Source organism: Symphalangus syndactylus, chromosome 2 (genome assembly GCF_028878055.3).
Source record: "Symphalangus syndactylus isolate Jambi chromosome 2, NHGRI_mSymSyn1-v2.1_pri, whole genome shotgun sequence".
Classification (NCBI taxonomy): domain Eukaryota; kingdom Metazoa; phylum Chordata; class Mammalia; order Primates; family Hylobatidae; genus Symphalangus; species Symphalangus syndactylus.
The window spans coordinates 21,599,132-21,620,458 of NC_072424.2; the positions used below are offsets into that span (position 1 = coordinate 21,599,132).

Here is a 21,327-nt window from a genome sequence, read left to right on the forward strand (position 1 = left end):
ATGTCTCCAGACTTGCCAAATGTCCCCCGGGCAAAATCACTGCTGGTTGAGTCACTGCCTTAAAAGAACAGACTGCTACATTTCACTTCATCAAAAAATTTTAAAAATCGGTATGACTCCATATCATACAATTTAAAGGCAGGCAACATGATACAGGAAAATAGGTCTACCGTATATAAAGAATTGGCTGGGCGTGGTGGCTCACACTTGTGATCCCAGCACTTTGGGAGGCCGAGGCGGGCGGATCACAAGGTCAGGAGTTCGAGACCAGCCTGCCCAAGACAGTGAAACCCCGTCTTTACTAAAAATACAAAAATTAGCTGGGCATGGTGCTGGGCTCTGTGACCCCAGCCACTCAGGAGGCTGAGGCAGGAGAATTGCTTGAACCCAGAAAGCAGAGGTTGCAGTGAGCCGAGATCGCGCCACTGCACTCCAGCCTGGGAGACAGAGCTAGACTCTGTCTCAATAAATAAATATATAAATAAATAAATAAATAAAGGAGTAAATCCCTTATTATGTGAAGAATTCTTAGATATCAATAAAAGATAAACACCTCAATGAAAAGGGCAAAGAAGTAAAGCAATTTGCAGACTGATTTGTGCATAATTTTTTGTATTATTTTAAACACTGTTCTCTGTTGTGTATTTATCTTTTCTTTCCCCCTGAGATGGAGTCTCACTCTGTTGCCCAGGCTGGAGTACAGTGGTGCGATCTTGGCTCACTGCAACCTCTGCCTTCCGGGTTCAAGTGATTCTCCTACCTCAGCCTCCCGAGTAGCTGGGATTATAAATGTGCACCACCACACCCAGCTAATTTTTGTATTTTTAGTAGAGACGGGGTTTCACCATGTTGGCCAGGCTGGTCTTGAACTCCTGACCTCAAGTGATTTGCCTGCCTCAGCCTCCCAAAGTGCTGGGATTACAGGTGTGAGCCACTGCGCCTGAACTATCTACTTAGTTATTTTTTTAAAAAGGCTGGAAGGCCACACTCAATTTTTAACAGCAGTTACCTTTAGAGAAGGGACTGTACTGAGGGTGGTAGTCTGTAGGAGGTGGTTGTGGGTGGGTAGCTCTATCGGTATTTGAATTTTCACAAGAACATTCATGAGCTACTTGTGTAATCACAAAGTAAATAAAACATTTAAAAGACAAAATGTCAGGAAAGATTTTAGAATTCAAGAAAAAAATTTTTTTTTGAGACGGAGTTTCATTCTTGTTGCCCAGGCTGGAGTGCAATGGCATGATCTTGGCTCACTGCAACCTCCGCCTCCCAGGTTCAAGGGATTCTCCTGCCTCAGCCTCCCGAGTAGCTGGGATTACAGGCGCCTGCCACAATGCCCAGCTAATTTTTTTGTATTTTTAGTAAAGACAGGGTTTCACCATGTTGGCCAGACTGGTGTCGAACTCCTGACCTCAGGTGATCCACCTGCCTTGGCCTCCCAAAGTGTTGGGATTACAGGCATAAGCCACCGCGCCCAGATGACTTTTAAAAGAAATTTAGAAGGATGAATTGTAGAATGCTCAGGTGGGTTTCCTTCACCTGCTCTGACACAACCAACACCAGGTATGGCTTCCTGTGGCACCGGCTCCTGATGCAGCGTGTTTCATGTTACACTTGTTTACTCTTCACGGTCACCCTCATGACTTGGGTACTGATCATCTCCATTTTATAGATGAGGAACCTGAGGCAGAGGGGCTATGGAATTGGCCCAAGGTCACGGAGTTATGAATGGCAAAGCAGAGTGCAACATCAGAGCTAACTTGTCCAAGTCTGAGTCTCTACAGGCTGGTCACCCAGAAAAGAAGATGGCCTCCTGAAAAGCACCATGGAAACCAGCTCCAGCCTGGAATTGCTTAAAGCAATTCTGATCAACTGCAGGGACTGGGCCCCAGCCAGCCAATCCCCATCGCGGCAGGGGAGGGGCCCGTGCCCCCTGCCGGTAGTCACACTCCGTGCTGGTGAGACAGAGTTAAAACCAGAGTGCCTCCATGTTACACTGCTATTGTATCCCAGCCCCATCCTACTGGGTCCTCAGCCCTACTGCTTCCTAATCACACAGCTTAAAAGCCTCAGGCTAAATGCAATGTGGGATCCTGGATTGGATCCTAGAACAGAAAAAGGACATTAGTGGAAAAACCAGTGAAATTTGAATCAAGTCTGGAGTTAGTTATTAGCAGTGTACCATTTTGGTTTCTTAGTTTTGACAAATGTACCATGTAATATATCATTAACATTGGGGGAAACTGGGTGAGAGGTATTCCAAAATAAAAGGGGTGTGTGTGTGTGTGTGTGTGTGTGTGTGTGTGTGTGTGTGTGTGTGAAGCCCCACAGACAAAGATTGGGTCCCTCTCCTGGCCTCAGCCCTGCCATATCACTGTGCACTGCCTATTTGGAACATGATGGGACAACTGATGACTCATATGCCTGCGTCTGTGACTGCCCCTAAGAGGGCTGCTCTGCCAGGGACCCTTGTTTGCTCAACACCAGGATCCTGATGCAGGTACAAGAGTCTGTGCCTTCATTCCACCAAGCTGCCTCTCATGTCCTGGGGGCCACATCCTTTCTTTCTTAGTAAATCCTAAGGGATGATCTTAGCACAAAGCCAGTTGCCCCAGAAATTGAAATTAGATTGTTAAGTACCATTAGAGGCTGGATCCACAGCCACTGAGCACATGGATACACTTGGTTCATGGGGGAAACCCAAAGCCAATAAATACATTCTCCATATCAACCACAATTGATTTAATTCCAAATGAACTACAAGTTGGATGCTAGAAGGTGTGTGTCAGTAACTAGATACCATAGAATCTCTTTACATACCATTTCAATTATTTTGTTGATATGTTTCTGAATTTCCATAAGCATCTCGACACCCTGGAAGTAGAACAACCATAATCTTCCACAGTTGCAGACTAGAAAATTTAAGTATAAAAACTTATAACACATGTGGCTATTTTTAACTCAGAGTATTTGTAGAGTCCCTGATTAGCGGATGATATGCTCTACAAAATCAGTAGATTAAATGTTAATCTTCACCCCAGTTTTCATTGGGTTGAATGTGAATGAGAGGTTCTTCTCCCTCAGTAGCCTCTCTTCGACCTTTCAGAACTGACTGGTTCAGTTGCTTGGATCAAGTTAACTTCATTCTCTTTTATGGTCTCTGGACCAACCTGGACAACTTTCTTTTTCTTTTTTCTTTTTTTTTTGAGATGGAGTTTCACTCTGTTGCCCAGGCTGGAGCGCAGTGGCATGATCTCGGCCTACTGCAAACTCCGAATTGTTCAAGCAATTCTCTTGCCTCAACCTCCCAAGTAGCTGGGATGACAGGTGTGCACCACCATGCCTGGCTAATTTTTGTATTTTTAGTAGAGACGGGGTTTTGCCATGTTGGCCAGGCTGGTCTCGAACTCCTGACCTCAGGCCATCCTCCCATCTTGGCCTCCCAAAGTGCTGGGATTACAGGCATGAGGCACCATGCCTGGCCAACCTAGACAACTTTCCCACAATACATGTCGCAGATCACCAAGGTAGTCTGGATTAGAGTGGCTGAATCAGTATAAATCTACTGTCCCTTAAAAAGTAGAAAAGTATGTTGTGATGATGAGATCTGCATACAAAGACCTGATAAAGAATGGCATTCCTTGAGCTCTGGTATGCAAACAGCTCAACAGATACTAACTAAAGGAAAGATCCTGACACCAGGATCTGAATACGATCTGACAGATGATAAGCCAGATATAAATCCTAGTCTTCTGCAACTGATAAACTGTAAGGCAATAACTATTTTAAGAAAAAATTCTGTATCATGAAAAATCTTGATTTTTTTTTTTTTTTTTTACTGATTTCCACTAAGATAAAACATTACTCAACTTATTACTGGAGGGGGCTTGGGGAAAGCTTTCTGTACTTTTTTAGAAAGCATCTCCTATAGATCATGAACCTTTGGTCATCATGAAGATTTAAAGAGGCATATTGACTCTTTCAGGCTACTGAGGAGCAGTATAGACCCTTGCACACCTCTGAGTGGTGAACATGCAACTTGAGATTTATTCACTCCACAAATATGCACTAAAAGTCTCATAGGTGCCAGGCAAGTCCTGGAGTTCTTGCTTAACAGAGTGGGTTGCTAGGAGGTGCTAGCTTTCACTTGCTGCTGCCATAGGGCACAGTGCAGAGTAAATAAAGATGCCCCCAAATAACAACCTTCCAGCACTTTCTAGGTCTGCAGAGTTTCTCAGCCATGGCTTCTCTGTGAGTCACCAGCATGAGCCAATGCTGTAATGAAACCAAACATCTAAGGTGCTCTACATGTGCTCCCTTTGGTTTGAGGTCTTTCTTCCCACTTCTCTGATTTCCTAAAATATTTTTTTCTCATTTTATCTTTAATTCCCTCTCCCTTGGTGTCACAAGGGAGCTCCATTAAAAGTCATCAATGATGGAGTATTTTTTTTTTTAGAAAAGGTAATTTGAGATAATGTAAGGTACTTGTTTGGTTGTTAATTCAGGATGGGGTATACAAATCACTTCTTTCATTAAATTTAGCTTCCCAGATGATGACTTCCCACAGCTGACCAGCGATACCATCAGCAAAGGCATAGATAGCGTTGTTGGCTGTTCCTGAAATAGGGGGAAAACGAGGGAAAATGAGAAACAGGGTTCATCCATATTGAGATACTCATGGCTCCTTTTAATGGAACGTCATAGATACTAACCTGATTGTGCTTCAGTAGAGCGATACTTAAGTACAGAGGTTTATTAAGCAGCATGGCACAGGCTTTGGCAACAGCTAGTGACACGGCCCCTATGGCCATACTGCCACTGAGTACAGGCTCAACAGGCTCTGCAGGCGTGATAGGTTTCTCTGTAATAGTATCCTTTCTCACTGGAGGGAGAAATATTGAGAGTAAGACTGTATTTCTAAATGCTTTACTTACAGATGGAAAGACCCAGGAAAAAGAAAGGATGAAAGTCGAGGCTGGGAACAACAGATGCTCTACCTCAACCCCCAAGAAGTTTTCTGTTTGGTTTTGCTTAAGATTCTCAAATAATCATTAGGCATGGATTTTGCCTGTCTAAGACATTTTAAGCCATTTAATATTAATTCCTTCATCAATCATATGAGGTAGATATTTTTATTCTACATTTACACGTACATAAACTGGGGCTTAGAGGGGTTAAAAGACTTGCCCAAATGTAACAGAAAGTAGATAGAGTATTTGAACTGCCTTTAAATTTCAAATCCTTTGTTTTCCTATATTTCACCATAGCTGCTGCACACTCAACTTTCTGCTGAACATCTCTGCATGAATACATCTAACTTGCTGTCTTTCTCACCAACACCAAACCAATGCCTTGTTCTGTGTCATTTACGATCTTCAGCAGTGCCTTTCAGATCCAATCATTGACCCAGATTCCTTACCCATCTTTCACTAGAATATGTTCTCAGCCTCCCTGTCTCATGAGGTCCGGACAGAGTCCATCATATATCTCTAGTGTTCCTCTTGTCCTTTCCTCCACAGCTGCCAATGTGGTTCAGGTCCCCAGTCGAGATATTTCAGCACCTCACGCTTAATGAGTGCTTAGCAAATAGCTGTGCCCTCCCACTTCTTCCCTTAAGTTCCACGTTCTATTAGTCAAAAGCAACCACCAAACGAACATCCATGTTGGTCTCTACTTATAACTCAGTAGTGGCCATCCCACCCTCCCAAGGGAAGATTGCTCAAACATAATTCTTTTGTCTGGGGGCAAACCTCTTCACCTCTCTGGGCCTCAGCATCTGGATCTATGAAATAAGGTACTCTGCCTCCCTGGTCTCTTTGGTCCCTTCCTGGTTCTGCTGCTTTCTTACTCATTGGAACCCGCATTAATTGGGTGTATGGTTCGTGCTTGGCATCATGCTAGATACGGGCAATGACAAGTGGAATAAACATGATTCATGCCCTCAAGGAGCATGTTCTAGTCCAGCAAACATACAAAACCCTGTTATTATACCAAGAGCAGCTCCAGAATGAACGTACTGCAGGGGCTGAGGTTAGCAATCTGTTGGAAGGCATGGAGCAAGGGCAAATTGAAGTGATAATTTCTATTATTTGCTTTAAAATAAAGTTTCGTAAAGAAAATGTTTATTTTACATAGGATTGAGAAAATGTTGGTTGTTCATATCAAAGGAATCAAAACTCTAAGATATGGAGTGGCTTTTGGATTAGCTAATGGAAATTTTGAAGAGAGGTAAAAGGTCTCCCACGCCATCCCCTCCCACTCTACCCCCGACTTGGCACTGCTCAATGCACCTTATTTAATAAGTATTTATCACCTCTGGGTGAGAAACTGTTTTATTTTACAAATAAAAGTGGAGAGTGGGATGGGGGCAAAATCTTTGAGTGAGAATGTGGCATAGGATGGATGGCTTTTGGCCGTGAGCCCAAACTGGGTCTGCAGCCAAGAGACTCAGAAAGGCAGTCCAGGCTTCAGCCTTTCTTCCTCACACATTTGTTACTAAGGACTCTGCAAGATGGTAAGTCACCAACCAACCTGGCTTTTGCCCCTTTTTTTTGGTAGGAGGTGGACGGGGTGGTGGCGGTGGTACTGGAGGTAGAGGTGAAGGCACTGTTGAGTATTCCAGGCTCTTTTCCAATTCTTTTCTCTCCTTATCTTCTTGTACTTTACTTGCAAAGAATATCCTTAATGGCAAGAAAATATGGCTTTCAGTGGGATATTTAGGAATATCACTCTGTGATTTTGGTCATGTTTTAGAGATGACCCCAATATATTTCAATAAATAACTGCTTTTCAGCTACTTAAGAACAAATCAACTTTAATTTTCAAAGCCAGAAAACAATGATGCTGTAATAAAACTGCATTCAAGAACTGAAATTCATTTTGGCATGGAAATAAATGTTTATAGATTTCAGGTGCTCATTTTAAAATTATTTGAGTGCCCTGGGTTTGCATTTTTAGAGTAAAACTTGAAGATGTAATTTTATTGTGGGTTACAGTATTTTCTTTTTGTATAAATGACCATCAGAAAACAAATGTGTCAAGAATAGAGTGAAATACAGCATATAAATATAGAGGACTTCCTTTCTTTTCTCTTGACACTTAAGATTAATATTTAAAAAAACTTTTGGAAATCCCACTTAGATGCATTTATGTAAAATTTCAGCACCCCAAAATAAAAGAGGCTAAAAGCTTCTATAGGCAAAAAACCAGACAAACAAAAAAGACATAGGAATCAGATTTGCATCAGATTTATTAATAATCCAGATGCCAGTGGGGCAATGCCTTTAAAGTATGAAAGAAGTTGATTTCAACAGAGAATTCTATACTCAGCTAAACTATCAACCATGGGGACAAAGTATCAACATTCCCACACATAAAATAACTAAGAAACTTTACATCCCATATACCCTTTCTCATTCTTACTTTTAAAGGATACGATACAGCAAATCATGAAAGAAAAGAATGTGGGTTCCAGAAACAGGAGAACAATTAAGTTTTTATGGCATCTCTGTAGTTGGTCTACAGAAGAACCAGTCGAGATGGGTGGTTTGGGGAGGGAAAATACCAGGAAAAAAAGGAGTGTAATAAAATATAAGATGTAACTGAGAGCTTGAGAAAAAAATAATAAACTAAGAAAATGATAATAGCACATGAAGGGGAAAAGAAAAGGAATAGAGGAATAGCATTCAGAAACTCCCAAGAAAACCCAAAACTATTCAAAAAAGTTTATTGGCCGGGCACGGTGACTCGTGCCTCTAATCCCAGCACTTTGGGATCCATCTCTACCAAAAATACAAAAATACAAAAATTAGCTGGGCATGGTGGCAAGTGCCTGTAATCCCAGCTACTCAGAGGCTGTGGCAGGAGAATCGCTTGAACCTGGGAGGTGGAGATTGCAGTGAGCCGAGATCATGCCACTGCACTCCAGCCGGGGTGACAGAGGAAGACTCCATCTCAAAAAAAAAAAAAAAAAAAAAAAAAAAAAAGTTTCTTTTACAAAGGTCGTTATCTTACTCTGAAGCAAACTAAAATGTTATATACAATTAAGTGATAAAGCTTAAGAAAAGAGAATCCAATTGACCTTCTATTGGCCAAGGGGTTGTGGCATTGGACCTGCACAAACAGGAAAATGATTCTAACTCACTACTTGGTTGGGCAATGAAGAACATTTCCATAGCCCTAGTAAATGTTTCCTTGTTAGCGTGTTTGAGTCAACCTATGGGCAAAGCATGGGAGACTTAGTTGTGGCTGGAGAACGGAATGTAAGTGTCAGCTGTTGTGACTAAATAAAAGGATATGAGGAGCTCACAGGTGGCATGTGACAGGTGGGGAGAAGAAAAAGGCATCCTCTGGATTCATAATCGGATTCTTTTTCTGAGAAGCTTTTTACTAAGTCTTAGGAAAGCTCTATACATGAAAAGAGACTGAAAAGCCCTATGTAGTGTTACATAGTAAGGTGTTAACTACATGGTTTTCAAGAGAAAAACAAATTTTATGCTAAATGTTGCTGCTTTCACATATGCTTTGTAAACTGACTTCCCAATTCTATAGATTTGACAGACCCATTTTATTGGCAGGTGAAATGGAAAGATAATGGAAGTATATTTGTACTTGATTTTTTTTTTTTTTTTTTTTTTTGAGACAGAGTCTTGCTCTGTCACCCAGGCTGGAGTGCAGTGGAGCAATCTCAGCTCACTGCAAGCTCCGCCTCCTGGGTTCACGCCATTCTCCGGCCTCAGCCTCCCGAGTAGCTGGGACTACAGGCGCCCGCCACCATGCCTGGCTAATTTTTTGTATTTTTAGTAGAGATCAGGTTTCACCGTGGTCTCGATCTCCTGACCTCGTGATCTGCCCGCCTCGGCCTCCCAAAGTGCTGGGATTACAGGCGTGAGCCACTGTGCCCGGCTTGTACTTGATGTTTATATTTCAAAGTGGAAGCTGTACCTGAGTAGGTGATCCACCTCTGCCTGGTCAGAGGGTGCCATCCCCTGGAGCTCATGCGTGATGGTGCCATTGACCCACTGCACGGCGGTGCTGACTGCACTGGCCCTCTCTGCCTCCTCCGCCTCGGCCAGCTCGGGCAGAGCGTTCTCATGGACTTCAAAATGAGTCGAGATCACCACAGAACATATGTTCTGAAAATCATATAAATGTGTTCAACACTTTCCCTACCTCTCCCAGAAAGAGGAAATTAAATGAATCCAGCTTTTAACATGCACGAAATTTTACCACCAATTTCAAGGGGAGAATGAGAATATATAATTTTATTTGAGATATTTTTATATCTGTTGAAACACTATGGAACTCAGCTTCATAGAACACTTAAAATACCCTTAGAAAAACCCTACATCAAACTTCATTTTTATCACTACCTCTCCAATAAATAACAACAAAAATGCAGACTTAATCATTATTATTCTCCTACCAGAGGCGATAGCAAAAATTATTTCTAACAAATATGTAGCAAGGTGAATTAAAGTGAATTATTAAAATTATTAAAGTAAATTCTTTATTTAGGTCAGTCTAACATCTATAAATATCTAGGTAAATAGACTAATCTATAAACCCACATGTAGATTTATAGAACCTATCACATGAGTAATGTCAGAGTTTATAAACTATTTTTGCCTCATTTCCATTATCCATGTTGAATCATCCTCAGGTTAGCATGTCATGTCTGTATCAAAATTACACTTAAACATAATAAAGCCATCATGGTTGATGGTATGATGCATGTTTACATGACTACCTATGAAATATACATATATTTCACAAACACTGAATTTCAAAACATCAATTTCCTACAGTTTAGACAAGAGTTGCTAATAAATGCAGTGGGGCCAGGACATTAAAGAACACACTTAAACTGCCTCATACCTTGGGAAAGTTTTGAATGGTACAGAATGTGTCCACTTGCAGGGTTGGAAGCCCCAGTCCATCCAGTACTTCTTTCCCCACTATTTTGCATATGGTGGGAGGCTTTGCAAGTTTAGAAAAGCAGTTTGCCTTCAACACACACAAAAGAACAAAAATCATCTGGTTTAAGTTGGTGTTTGGGGAAAAAAGAGTCACAATACCACATCTAATTTATCTTCAAAAGGTCATTCACATTGACTCTAGTTTCTACCAAACCTCTCCATGAGTATTCTTCCTGATGCCAGGATTAGACTAGCAGTTCTGTGAGAACTGCCCTGCCCTCACGTACCAAGATATGGATTCAGCCCACTCCTGAGTCTCTGGTATATGGGGCAATTTGGTGTATGTTGAACTCTCAACAGAAACTTGCATACATTTCTTAATTAAAAGGCCCTGTGTCACTGATTAGCAGGCCTTCTTCAACAGAGATGGTCTCACTCTGTTGCCAGGCTGGAGTGCAGTGGCGTGATCTCGGCTCACTGCATTCTCCGCCTCCCAGGTTCAAGCAGTTCTCCTGCCTCAGTCTCCCGAGTAGCAGGGACTACAGGTGTGTGCCATCATGCCCAGCTAATTTTTGTATTTTTAGTAGAGATGGGGTTTCACCATGTTGGCCAGGATAGTCTCGATCTCTTGACCTCGTGATCCGCCCACCTTGGCCTCCCAAAGTGCTGGGATTACAGGCTAGCAGGCCTTCTTATAGTCAATTCAGTTGCCTAAGCTATCTCTCTTTTTCTTTTCTTTTCTTTTCTTTTCTTTTTTTTTTTTTTTTTGGAGACAGGGTCTTGCTCTGTCAGCCAGGCTGGAGTGCAGTGGCACCATCACGGCTGACTGCAGCCTCAACTTCCCAGGCTCAAGTGATTCTCCCACCTCAGCCTCCCAAGTAGCTGGGACCACAGGCACATGCCACCACACCTGGCTACTTTTTACTTTTCGTAGATACAGGATCTTACTATGTTGCTCAGGCTGGTCTCAAACTCCTGGCCTCAAGCAATCCTTCTGCCTCAGCCTTCCAAAGTGCTGGGATTACAGGCATCAGCCACTGTGCCCAGCCCCCTTGTTTCAAGATACAGAAACCAACTGGTCTCTAGAACACCATGATGCATTCAAATTTAAGAAACCTGACATGGGCTGATTTTTTTTTTTTTTTTTTTTTTAAGGCAGAGTCTCACTCTGTCACCCACGCTGGAGTACAATGGCATGATCTCTGCTCACCGCAACCTCTGCCTCCTGGGTTCAAGCGATTCTCCTGCCTCAGCCTTCTGAGTAGCTGGGATTACAGGTGTGCACCAAAACGGCTGGCTAATTTTTTTGTACTTTTAGTAGAGATGGAGTTTCAACATGTTGCCCAGGCTAGTTTCAAACTCCTGACCTCGTGATCTGCCCGCCTCAGCCTCCCAAAGTGCTGGGATTACAGGCGTGAGCCACTGCACCCGGCACATGGGCTCATTTTTATTCCTCCCAGCAAGGCATGTGATATTTTAATGGTGAAGACTTACTCGATGGCTGTATCTTACCATCAGCTCATGCATAGTTCTATATGTTCAAAGAGCCTTGCTGGGAGCCTTAGTAATTGCAGTTTCATTGAGGTGGAAAAGCAGAAGCCATTTGGAAGTTATCCAAGAAAGAGACTGAAGAAAGAGAAGCTGAGATAGAAAGCCCACTCAAGGAGCCTGCAAGAAAAGGCTCAGGACGTCGTTTCTGTGCAGAGGAGCAGGAGCTAGGAGAGACTGGAAGGAGGGAAGGTGAAGGCATATCTTTATTGCTCTCTTGATTGCCAGAGAGGATTGGGCTTTGCTTTCATTTAGCAGACCAGGTCTCTGATCTTTCAGTTCAAAATCCAGTGACTTCAACCTGGACAACAGGTCATCTAATACCCACAGCGACATGCCAGTTCAGAGGTGGGGACCCAGAAGTATTAAACAAGAGCTCATTTTCAAGCTATCCATGGATTTTTTAAATGGTGGTTTGTATGTTACAGAGTAAGTGCCTAAACGAATTTAGAATCAGGAGAGCAAAAATGTTATTTAGCTTACATTCTGTGTGTTATAGTGAGTTCAATTTAACAAGCACCAAACACCTATAATATGCCGCACGTTGTGTTAGGAGAGGAAGGGAACTAACATTTTTAAAGTGCTTAATATGGGCTTTGAAAGAATGGCTTCTTTATCTCTATATCACAAACCACAGGGCCTGACATATATAGGATTCTATAAATTAAATCTTGTGTAAATTAATGAATGTCAGTGACATCCCTGGACACTGTATATACATTATGTCATTACATTCAACTCTCTAAGCTATGTGATATCATCTCCATCCCACAGATGGGCAGACTGAGTTCCACAAAAATTAACTGTCCAAGATCACTTAGCCAATGTTTTCATTATCTACTGCTTTGTAACAGACCACCCCAAACCTTAGTGGTTTAAACCATTAACTTGCTCATGATCCTGTAATTTGGGTGGGGCTTCAACTGGGAAATTCTTTTCCTGGGCTTCTCTGGAGTTCCTTATGCAGATGTAATCATCTGGAGGCTTGACAGGAGCCAGCATATCCAAGCTGTTTTCACTCAATGTCCAGTGCTGTAGCTGGGATGGCTGGCACAGTGAGGGGTTGGCTGGGCATCTGTCTTTCTCACAGGATATCCTGAGGGGTCTCGTATCTGCCAGGGTCTTTCTCTACACAATCTCTCTCTTTCCAGTAGGGTAATTGGGACATCCTCACAGCATGATGACTAGCTTCCAAGAGGACAAGCTTCAATATGCCAGCACGTATCAACTCTCTGTTTGTATCGTGCTTGTCAAGGTCCTATTGATCAAATTAAGTGACATAGCCAAGTCCAGAGTCAGTGTGGGAGGGACTTACAAAAAGGTGTTCACACTGGAAGTGTAGTTCCTTGGAGGACCATCAGTGTAACTCTATCACAGTGAGGAAGTGGCAGAGATAAGAATCAAAACCAGATCTGCCACATTCCCAATCCAAAACTCTTTCAATCATTCAGTTTTATGATGATGGAATAAATTGTATTGTTATTGCCTACAAGGATCTTTACCATGTATGAATTCCTCTAATATGTCTGTCTTAGTTTGTTCTCACACTGCTATCAAGGACTGCCTGAGACTGGGTAATTTATAAAGGAAAGAAGTTTAATTGACTCACAGTTCTGCACAGCTAGGGAGGCCTCAGGAAACTTACACTCATGGTGGAGGGAGAAGCAAACACATCCTTCTTCACATGAGGGCCGGAAGGAGAAGTGCAAAGTGAAGGGGGGAAGACCCTTATAAAACCATCAGCTCTCATGAGAACTCACTATCACGAGAAGAGCATGAGAGTAACCACCCCCATAATTTAATTACCTCCCACCCTGTCCCTCCCCACATGTCGTATGTGGGGATTATGAGAAGTACAATTCAACATGAGATTTGGGTGGGGATAGAGTCAAGCCATATCAATGTGGGAGAGGGACAGAAGAAATGACATTGGAGCTGAACACTGGAGGAGGTATAGTGTTTCAGTGCCAGTCAAGGGGGAGATGTGGTGAGCAGATACTTCAGGGAGAGGGAATGGGACAAGCAAAGGGGAGGGAGGTAGGAAACTTCTGGCTTTAGGGAACAGTCAGTGATTCGGTGTAGAGGAGGAGGAGGGCAGGGAGTGGGAGATGCGCCTGTTACCAGAGGGAGGGGCTGAGCACTGTGAACCACACACATGAAGGCCAGCAAGCACGGGAAAGCCACAGGAGGTTCTGAGGAAGAGAACTGTGGTCAGACTTGCATGTTAGGACACTGCTCTGGCAGCACTCTGCAGGATGAACTAGATAGAGGGAGAGACGAGGTGAGAGTTAGCACGGCCAAAACTAGGGCAGTCACTAAGAAAAGGAAAAGGAGATTGCTTTTTTTTTGAGACGGAGTCTGGCTCTGTTGCCCAGGCTGGAGTGCAGTGGTGCAATCTCGGCTCACTGCAACCTCCGATTCCCGGGTTCAAGGAGTTTGCTTTTTTGCCTCTGCAATTCCTGAACATCCTTCAAAGTCCAAGCCAAAGCCTTCCTGGATATACAGCCTCCAAGGATCTTTTCCATCCCTGAATTCCTTTAATAGGCATATAGGGATCTGTCCCTCAATCTAGCACACAGTCGTCTATCACCTTATCTTTTGCTCCAATTATTTTATGTATTAGTGACTTTTGTCCCAAACTAAGATATAAGTTCCCAGAGAGCTATACAAACGAATATCCTGGCTGCCTAATAGAATGAGAAGATCATTATACAGGGGAACAAGAGTCCATGTTTTTAGTTCTAGCTTGTGCACTAAGTAGCTGTGAGACAAAGGCTTGGTGTCCCTGTAAAATGAGGACGTTAGAATAGATTGTGTTCAAGAATTCCTCTAGCAACAGATAGTAGGAAGAGAATGGAATTAGAGTCCAGCATTCACTCATTCATCCTGCAGGTAGTTTCTCAGCATCCACTGTGTGCCATGCACTCTGCTGGGTACTAGGGACACAAACATGGTTTGATTTTTTTTCTTCTGTCACTATGTCCTTTGGGAAAATCATTTAAATTGCACTGGCCACAGGTTCTTTATTTGTAAAATGGGAATCATCATTTTTACCTAGTCGCAGTGGTACTAAGGATTGCGTTATAGCACGCAGCACAAGGGGCTCAGTAAACCCCACACCCCTCCCCTTTGATAGTATAGGCCATGAGTGGGAAAAAGTCATTCGCAGAACATCCTTTATATCAACTGCCTCAACACGACGTGGTTTTGCACCCTGACAGCACATCTGTCTCTTCATAGGACTCATTTTGCTTGGTGTTCACATTGACTCCTTGCTTTCCCTTGCCATAGTGCAAACTCCTAGGGGCCCCAACCACACTGCCTTCCTTACTACTTATAGATCTGGAAGGGAGAAAACGTCTTTGCTTCAAATGCTCACTGGTTAACGCTACGGTATGTGCCAGATCTCAGGGCTGGGCAGAGACCCGGAAGGTGGTAAGAAAAGGCCTCTGAGCCCAGCAGGGGCTCACAGGCTGCCCAGGGAGGCTGCCTCAAGAGACTACAATACACGAAGGAAATGCTGTAGGAACCCAGAAGGACGGTTGGTCCAGGGCTACGTGGGTAAGGCTTTGGTCTGAATTTTGGAGTTTAGGGCGGGGCTGGTCAGATATTAACTGGCATCCTGGCAGAGGAGCCAGTAGTAGGATGAGGCCCCAGAATAGGCTGAGGCCAAGATATAGCAAACGCCCAGGTGTTCATCCTGTGATCAAAGAGGAGCTGCTTAAGGTCGGTGAGCTGAGCTGAGGGCATTAAGGTGTGTGTTAAAAATGACAATTGGCAGGCATGGGCGGTGGGCCGGCCCACAAACGGAGAGGCCTCTTAGGTAGCGAGGAAACCTGCCAGCCCCTGGGCTGTCGCTGCAGCTCAAATACACCTAGCGCCCTCTTTCCTCCAGCTGCCTCCTTTCCGCCACTTTCTCTGGGGAGATCCCTTCACCCCGGGGTGACCTTCTCGCTCCTTCCCTCCAGAAGTCTCCTCCGCACACGCAGGCCCAGGGCCCCGGCGGCGCGCATGCCAGATTCTGAGGCGCAGGCGCAAGGCGTTGCCGCAGCGCGGGGCGGGGGGAGAGGGGTTGGCGGGAGGAGAGCGCTTGTCCTAGGTCCCTACCAGGTGCCCGTAGACGTCGGCAGGCTGGAGGTAGAAGGTGGAGTTGAGCAGCTCTTCCAGCCTGCGCGGAACGTCGTTCTCCCGGTAGTACTCCATCGCCTGCTGCTTCAGCTTCTGCAGCTCCCTAGTGGTCCCACAGCTGCGGCCGCCGCCTTCTTCCCCCATGGTAGGAGATTTAAGGCTACAGCGGGGTTTAGCCTGGGGTCCCACGAGCGTCCTTGCTGTCGCTAGGTAACGCAACGTGATCCCGACCCCCAGATCTCGCGAGGCTTCCAGGCCTAGGTTCTTCCTGCGGCAAAAGCGGTTCCCTTTCCTTGGAGCTAGAATGGTATCTGCGCTCGCTGCTCTGTGTTTTCTCCCTGCGGCATTAGGTCCGGGGGTTGGGCTCCACCTAGACTGCCAAGACTAGGGCCCTCCCGTCTTCGTTTTTCACCACTTTTCCCTGGCGATTTTCCAGAGGGAGAAATCTTTAACGACCTCATCAAGCGCGTTTTGACGGAGCGCGGCAGCCTTAGCTCCGAATTCCGGCTGGGGTCGCGCGCTCTGGTCCCAGTGGCCCACCGTCTCGGGCCACCCCGCTCTCCCCACGCGCCCCCTTGCTCTCCGCTGTTAGTGAGTTCCTCCGGGTTGCTAAGGCCGCCCGTGCCAGGCAGGCGCACTCTGTTGGGGGAGGGATGTAGGGGCTCAGGGCATCCTTACTGAGCTGTGGTGATCTCAGGAATTCTTTCATTCGGCTCATGTTTATTAACTACCTGCTCTGAGCCGAGCCGTGTGCTGGCTGGGCCTGCTATGATGTCCAGGAGAGAAACGGCCACTTGCCTTTCTCTGGGGTATTAGTGGGGGTGAAATCAATGGAATGAAAAAAACACGTGTGGGTTGAAAATATTTGGGGTGAACCCTAAGGGATGGTTGTGGTTTGGGCAGACCTAAGGGTGGGGGATGATTTAGGCAGGACTTGGGGAGGTAAAACGGAAATGGGGGAATGGCCTTGGCTCACGTTCCCTCTCCAGAATGCTGTCCTGCCCTTTTCGATCCGAAGTGCCTTCCTGGCTTCATTGTACCTGCCAGGTGTCATGCGATTGCAGGACTTAGTGTGCGTCCTCAGTTCTAGATACTTCCTCTGCTGCAGGAGTGGGCGGCGACAGACAGGGTGTTCTTGTTCCACTCGCCGCCTGTTTATGTTCCCTACCTAAGCAGATCAGTTACAAGATCTGTGCAACACTTTCCCCCCTCTGGAAAACATCATCTTACCCACTCTGCCTGTTTCCCGAGTCACTTAGTACGAAATGAGGAAGTGAGTGAGAAAGCACTTTGAAACAGTTATTTTCGATACATGCACGTATGGGTGCAGATGCATAAAAATGTGGTGCTATAAGTACTGTTACACAAACCCAGAAATGCACCTTCCAAACTTCCTCCATGTTCTCTCTGCTCTCTTATGGAACGTCTCACTGTGTGTGTGTGATAGACCATCATGAACCTGCCTTCTCCTCTTTGTTAGATGGAAATCCCCTGACGGTAGGATCTGAGTCTGTGTTACCTTCACATCCACCACGAAGCCTGGGGCCCTGCAAGGGCAGAGGATGTGCTCTGCTGAATAGGTGTTGAGTGAACCTTTATGCAAAATAAGCTGACACTATTGCTGTTGTTTCCATTCCACCTTTTTGCCTTTCCTCATATACCCCTGGAAGAAAGGCACCTGCTTCTCTCCTATGCTCATCCTTGAGTGCCCGGGTTGAGTCCCACATCAAAGAAGCCACGTCCGCAATCCAGCTCTCACTCCAGCCAGCCCTTCCTTCTAAACTCTTTCCCCATTTGCAGCCTGGACCACAAAGTTCAGCCCTCAGGGATGTCTTGATTCATTTGACATTTCAATGGAAGATTGCGAGTATCCTGGGCTGGGACCACCATGTCTTAACGGTCTCCCCCTATAACCCATTTGCCTCAGTTCCAGGAGGACAGCGACTTGATCTGTCTTGTTCACCACTGTGTCTGCAGCATCATTACATCACCTGATGGAATAGCTGCTCAATAAATATTTGTTGAGTGATTGAATGGGTTTTACACATAATAAACGGTTAACAAGCACTTAACTCACAATCAGATGTTTTGGAGGTGGGTGAGTAATGAGTACACCAGCCTGTCCGGAGCAAAGGGTTTCTTTCCAGGAATAAAGAGAAATAGGGTGGAAAAGTAGTTTGAGGTGAGATTATGAAGAGGCTGGAATCCCATTTTGTAAGAGAAGGAGGCAACCGCAAATTTCTGAATATAGGAAGGGCAAGAAATAAGTGGGGTTTTAGGAAGTTAACTTGCAGCAGTGGGTAGCATTGATGGGTTTTTGTTATACAGAAAACAAGAGACAGAGGCAGAAAATAGTATATGTGCAAGGGCCTAAACACTGATGACAACCATGGGAATTGATGAGTGAGAGAGAATAGCAAGGAGGATGTAAAAGGCTTTGAGTGGTTGGATGTGGTGAAGTTGGGGAAGCAAAGATGGCTTTTGAGGATACCTTGTAGAATTCTGTGATAGTTAACGGAAATAGGATCAGTGCGTCATCTGGTTTTGATGGAGGCGATATGATGCATTGGGCGTTGGATGTGTAGAGCTTGAGTAGCATCGGTATCCCAGAGAAAAGGGAGGACTGAAGATCCCGATAGACAACATCCACATAGAGTTCAAAGTTGTAAGAACAGACTAATCCTTTGGAGGGCAAAGGGGGAAAATCGTTTTGAAGTAGGACCTAAATATTGGGGAAGGAATAGATTTAGGACATAAAAGGAAGGCAAGGAGCTACCTCAGAAAAAGGGTTTAGAGAAGAAGGAAAAAATCAAAATCACAAAGTCTAGGGCAGAGACTTTTGGGAATATTTCATATGTATGTGTTTGTGTTTGTAGAACTGCATAGAAAAAAGTCTGAAAAGATACACATCAGCGTGTTAATTGTGTTGTCCCAAGGTGATGGGATCACCAGGACCTTTTATTTTCTTCTTTTCCTATATTGATAGTATCTGATTTTCCTGTAATGAATGAATTACTTATATAAACTTGAAAAGTTACATTAACAGGGCCGGGCGCGGTGGCTCACGCCTGTAATCCCAACACTTTGGGAGGCCGAGGCGGGCGGATCACGAGGTCAGGAGATCAAGACCATCCTGGCCAACATGGTGAAACCCTGTCTCTACTAAAAATACAAAAGTTAGCCGGGCATGGCAGCGTGTGACTGTAGTCCCAGCTACTCGGGAGGCTGAGGCAGGAGAATTGCTTGAACCTGGGAGTCGGAGGTTGTAGTGAGCCGAGATTGTGCCACTGTGCTCCAGCCTGGGTGACAGAGCAAGACTCCGTCTCAAAAAAAAAAAAAAAAAAAAGAAAAGAAAAATTACATTAACAATATTTGAGGGAAGAATGTTAAAGTTACAACAGGATGAAGACTTTAAGAAGAAATTTTTAGGAACTCAATTATTCCCCTATAAACTCATTTAATTTTCTCAAAGAAAAGTGAAACTACATGAAGTCAAAAAATCAATCAATCAATAGAAACTACCATCCCAGTCAGCTTCTGTCATTCACTCAGTCAACAAATATTGAATGCCACCACGTGCCAGATGCTGTTCTAGGCACTGGGGAAAGAACAGTGAATAAAATAAATTCCTTCTCTTCACGGAATTTAAGTTCCAGTGACACTCCAGTAGCACTTATATCAGAGTGAGTCATCAGGAGAAAGTGAAATCATACATGTGAAACCATTTTGAAAAGGGGTTTATTAACAGCTGATTGGTATTGACAGATGCAGGTAAATAAAATGATTATTCATGAATATTCCACTTTCTCATTTTTCATAGATACTAGGAAATATTTATGGGGTTTGAGCTATAAATACACTCATATATATGCAGATTTTATACATACTTGACACATTCTTTGTTTTAGTACCTCGGTGATTATATTTCCATTTCATATTGAGATTAAATGTCTTAGGGCACTTCCAGAGCATCTCTGAGCTTGAGGAGGGTTGAGTGTATTGCTGACCTTAAACTTACCAAACTGGGGAGCTGAGGATGGGAGGGAAGAAAGGGGAAAGAAGAGGCTCAGGAGATTTAGAGTGTTCCTGGAACATATCCACGGAGAGAGGGTAGGACTGTACTCTCCTGCTTTAGAAAGAGGAAATGATATTAGAGAGAGATCTAGTCATGACTGTTAACGTCCCATGAATCTGTAACTGCACTGGAAGGCGTGTATGGTGTGCAACAAGAAACACGTGTCTGGGAATGAGAAAACCTAAGGTGGAGTCCCAGCTGCCCCTAAGATCCATCTATGTCAGTAAAAAGAGATGTTTGGACTGGGCTAGAGTTTCCTAAGCTTTTCGAATATGAAGTCTCCTTTTAACAACAATTACAAAATTGAGCCCCTCCCCCCAATGTAATAGTAGTTATATATAATAACTATAAATTTAACAGTGTTTCTAGAGGCATTTATATGTTTATTCATGGAAATTTCATGCATATGAAAAGGGATACATTTATGGGCAAGCCTTCAGTGTTGAGGGAGTATTTGGTGTCTTTGGAGTGATGGGCCCTTTCACGGAGTCCACGGGCTTCCTGGTGGCCTTTTTAGAGAACCCCTGAACTGGGTCTTTCCATCTTGGATCTCTCCTACTTTATAGCTCTAATTTAAGATAAAATACCAGGAAATAGTCTATTGCAATCTGCTAGCTGAAGACCCTTCATAGAGAAAGTTAACACTTATTCAGTCTGCATTTCAAAAAGAATTTCTAAGCTATGTCAGATATTTCCTAAATGAATGTTAATAAAGAAGACGTATTTGCTCATTTTTCCCCTAATCCTGTCCAACACCTTTATTTAAAATGGAAATTGTTTGCCATGACTTTGATGTTCCTGAGTGATTATTTAGATGTTATTTTGGGGTTGCTATCAAGTGCTTGTTAATTCTTCTTTCCTACACTTGACATCTATGTTGAATATCATTTTTCATAGGGAACCAATGAACATGACTGCAGGTGCCTTTAATCATAGAATCATAGAAACTAGAGACAATAGATGGAAGATGTTGCCTTTTCCTCATCTAGAAAATGGGAATAATAATGTTAACTATTTTCACTCAGCCATCATGCATAGGAAATAAGATTCCTCATCTAGAAAATCGGAATAATAACATTAACCATCCTCACCCAGTTGTCATGAATAAGAAATATGATTACCAAGCCAATTGCAAATATAAATAGCTGTAAATTAAATGCTGAGTAATAAAAGTAGGAATTATTTGGCTAATAAATGGAGGAGGCTTTTAAAATTTGTTTTTTTCTTCATTGATGTCTGCTGGCAGTAGTCATTACCACTATAATAGTAATAACAAAACCAGCCAAAACAACAGTTGCAACTACCTTTGATTGGGCATTTTTATATGCCTGGAGGTTTACTTACATCATTTCATTGAATCTGCAGAACAGCCACAAAAGGTAAGTGATTGGCCCAAGGTCACACAGTTAATAAATAGGGGAGATGGAATTTGAATCCAGGTCTAGATGACACCAGTGCCCATGTATTTCCCATTGTGCTCCACTGCCTCTCAAAGATAGAACTCTCTCAGGTTTCACTGTCTTACGCTAGCTGTTGCTAGACTCTTGTCCATTCTCTTTGGAGGAGCCAGTTGAGTTGCTCACTTGGAGGTCTTGAAGAAAGAACTCTCAGTAAGTGGTGTCTTGATCATTGGTTCTTGGGCTGAGCCACACATTAGAA

General features: G+C 43.8%; 2 protein-coding genes across 7 annotated transcripts in view; one reads left to right on the plus strand and one right to left on the minus strand.

Annotated features, from left to right (window-relative positions):
• Window positions 1-21,327, minus strand: part of ENO4 (enolase 4) — a 412,386-nt gene that overhangs the window by 125,272 nt on the left and 265,787 nt on the right. For 2 of the 6 annotated variants that reach the window (XM_055248035.2, XM_063617343.1), the window contains exons 1-7: window positions 15,573-20,634; window positions 9,877-10,005; window positions 8,944-9,134; window positions 6,532-6,680; window positions 4,713-4,882; window positions 4,486-4,617; window positions 2,821-2,874 (exon numbers count right to left, since the gene is read on the minus strand). In XM_055248035.2, coding sequence (XP_055104010.2) covers window positions 2,821-2,874; window positions 4,486-4,617; window positions 4,713-4,882; window positions 6,532-6,680; window positions 8,944-9,134; window positions 9,877-10,005; window positions 15,573-15,737 — 990 coding nt within the window. In that variant the 5' untranslated portion in view covers window positions 15,738-20,634. Of the gene's footprint in view, window positions 1-2,820; window positions 2,875-4,485; window positions 4,618-4,712; window positions 4,883-6,531; window positions 6,681-8,943; window positions 9,135-9,876; window positions 10,006-15,572; window positions 20,638-21,327 lie in introns of those variants that run through there. The other 4 variants (XM_063617327.1, XM_063617317.1, XM_055248024.2 and 1 more) reach the window with 4 other exon arrangements.
• HSPA12A (heat shock protein family A (Hsp70) member 12A) overlaps window positions 15,574-21,327 on the plus strand; it is a 180,873-nt gene continuing 175,119 nt past the window's right edge. The window contains exon 1 of the mRNA XM_055247928.2: window positions 15,574-15,738. Coding sequence (XP_055103903.1) covers window positions 15,736-15,738 — 3 coding nt within the window. The 5' untranslated portion in view covers window positions 15,574-15,735. The remainder of the gene's footprint in view (window positions 15,739-21,327) is intronic.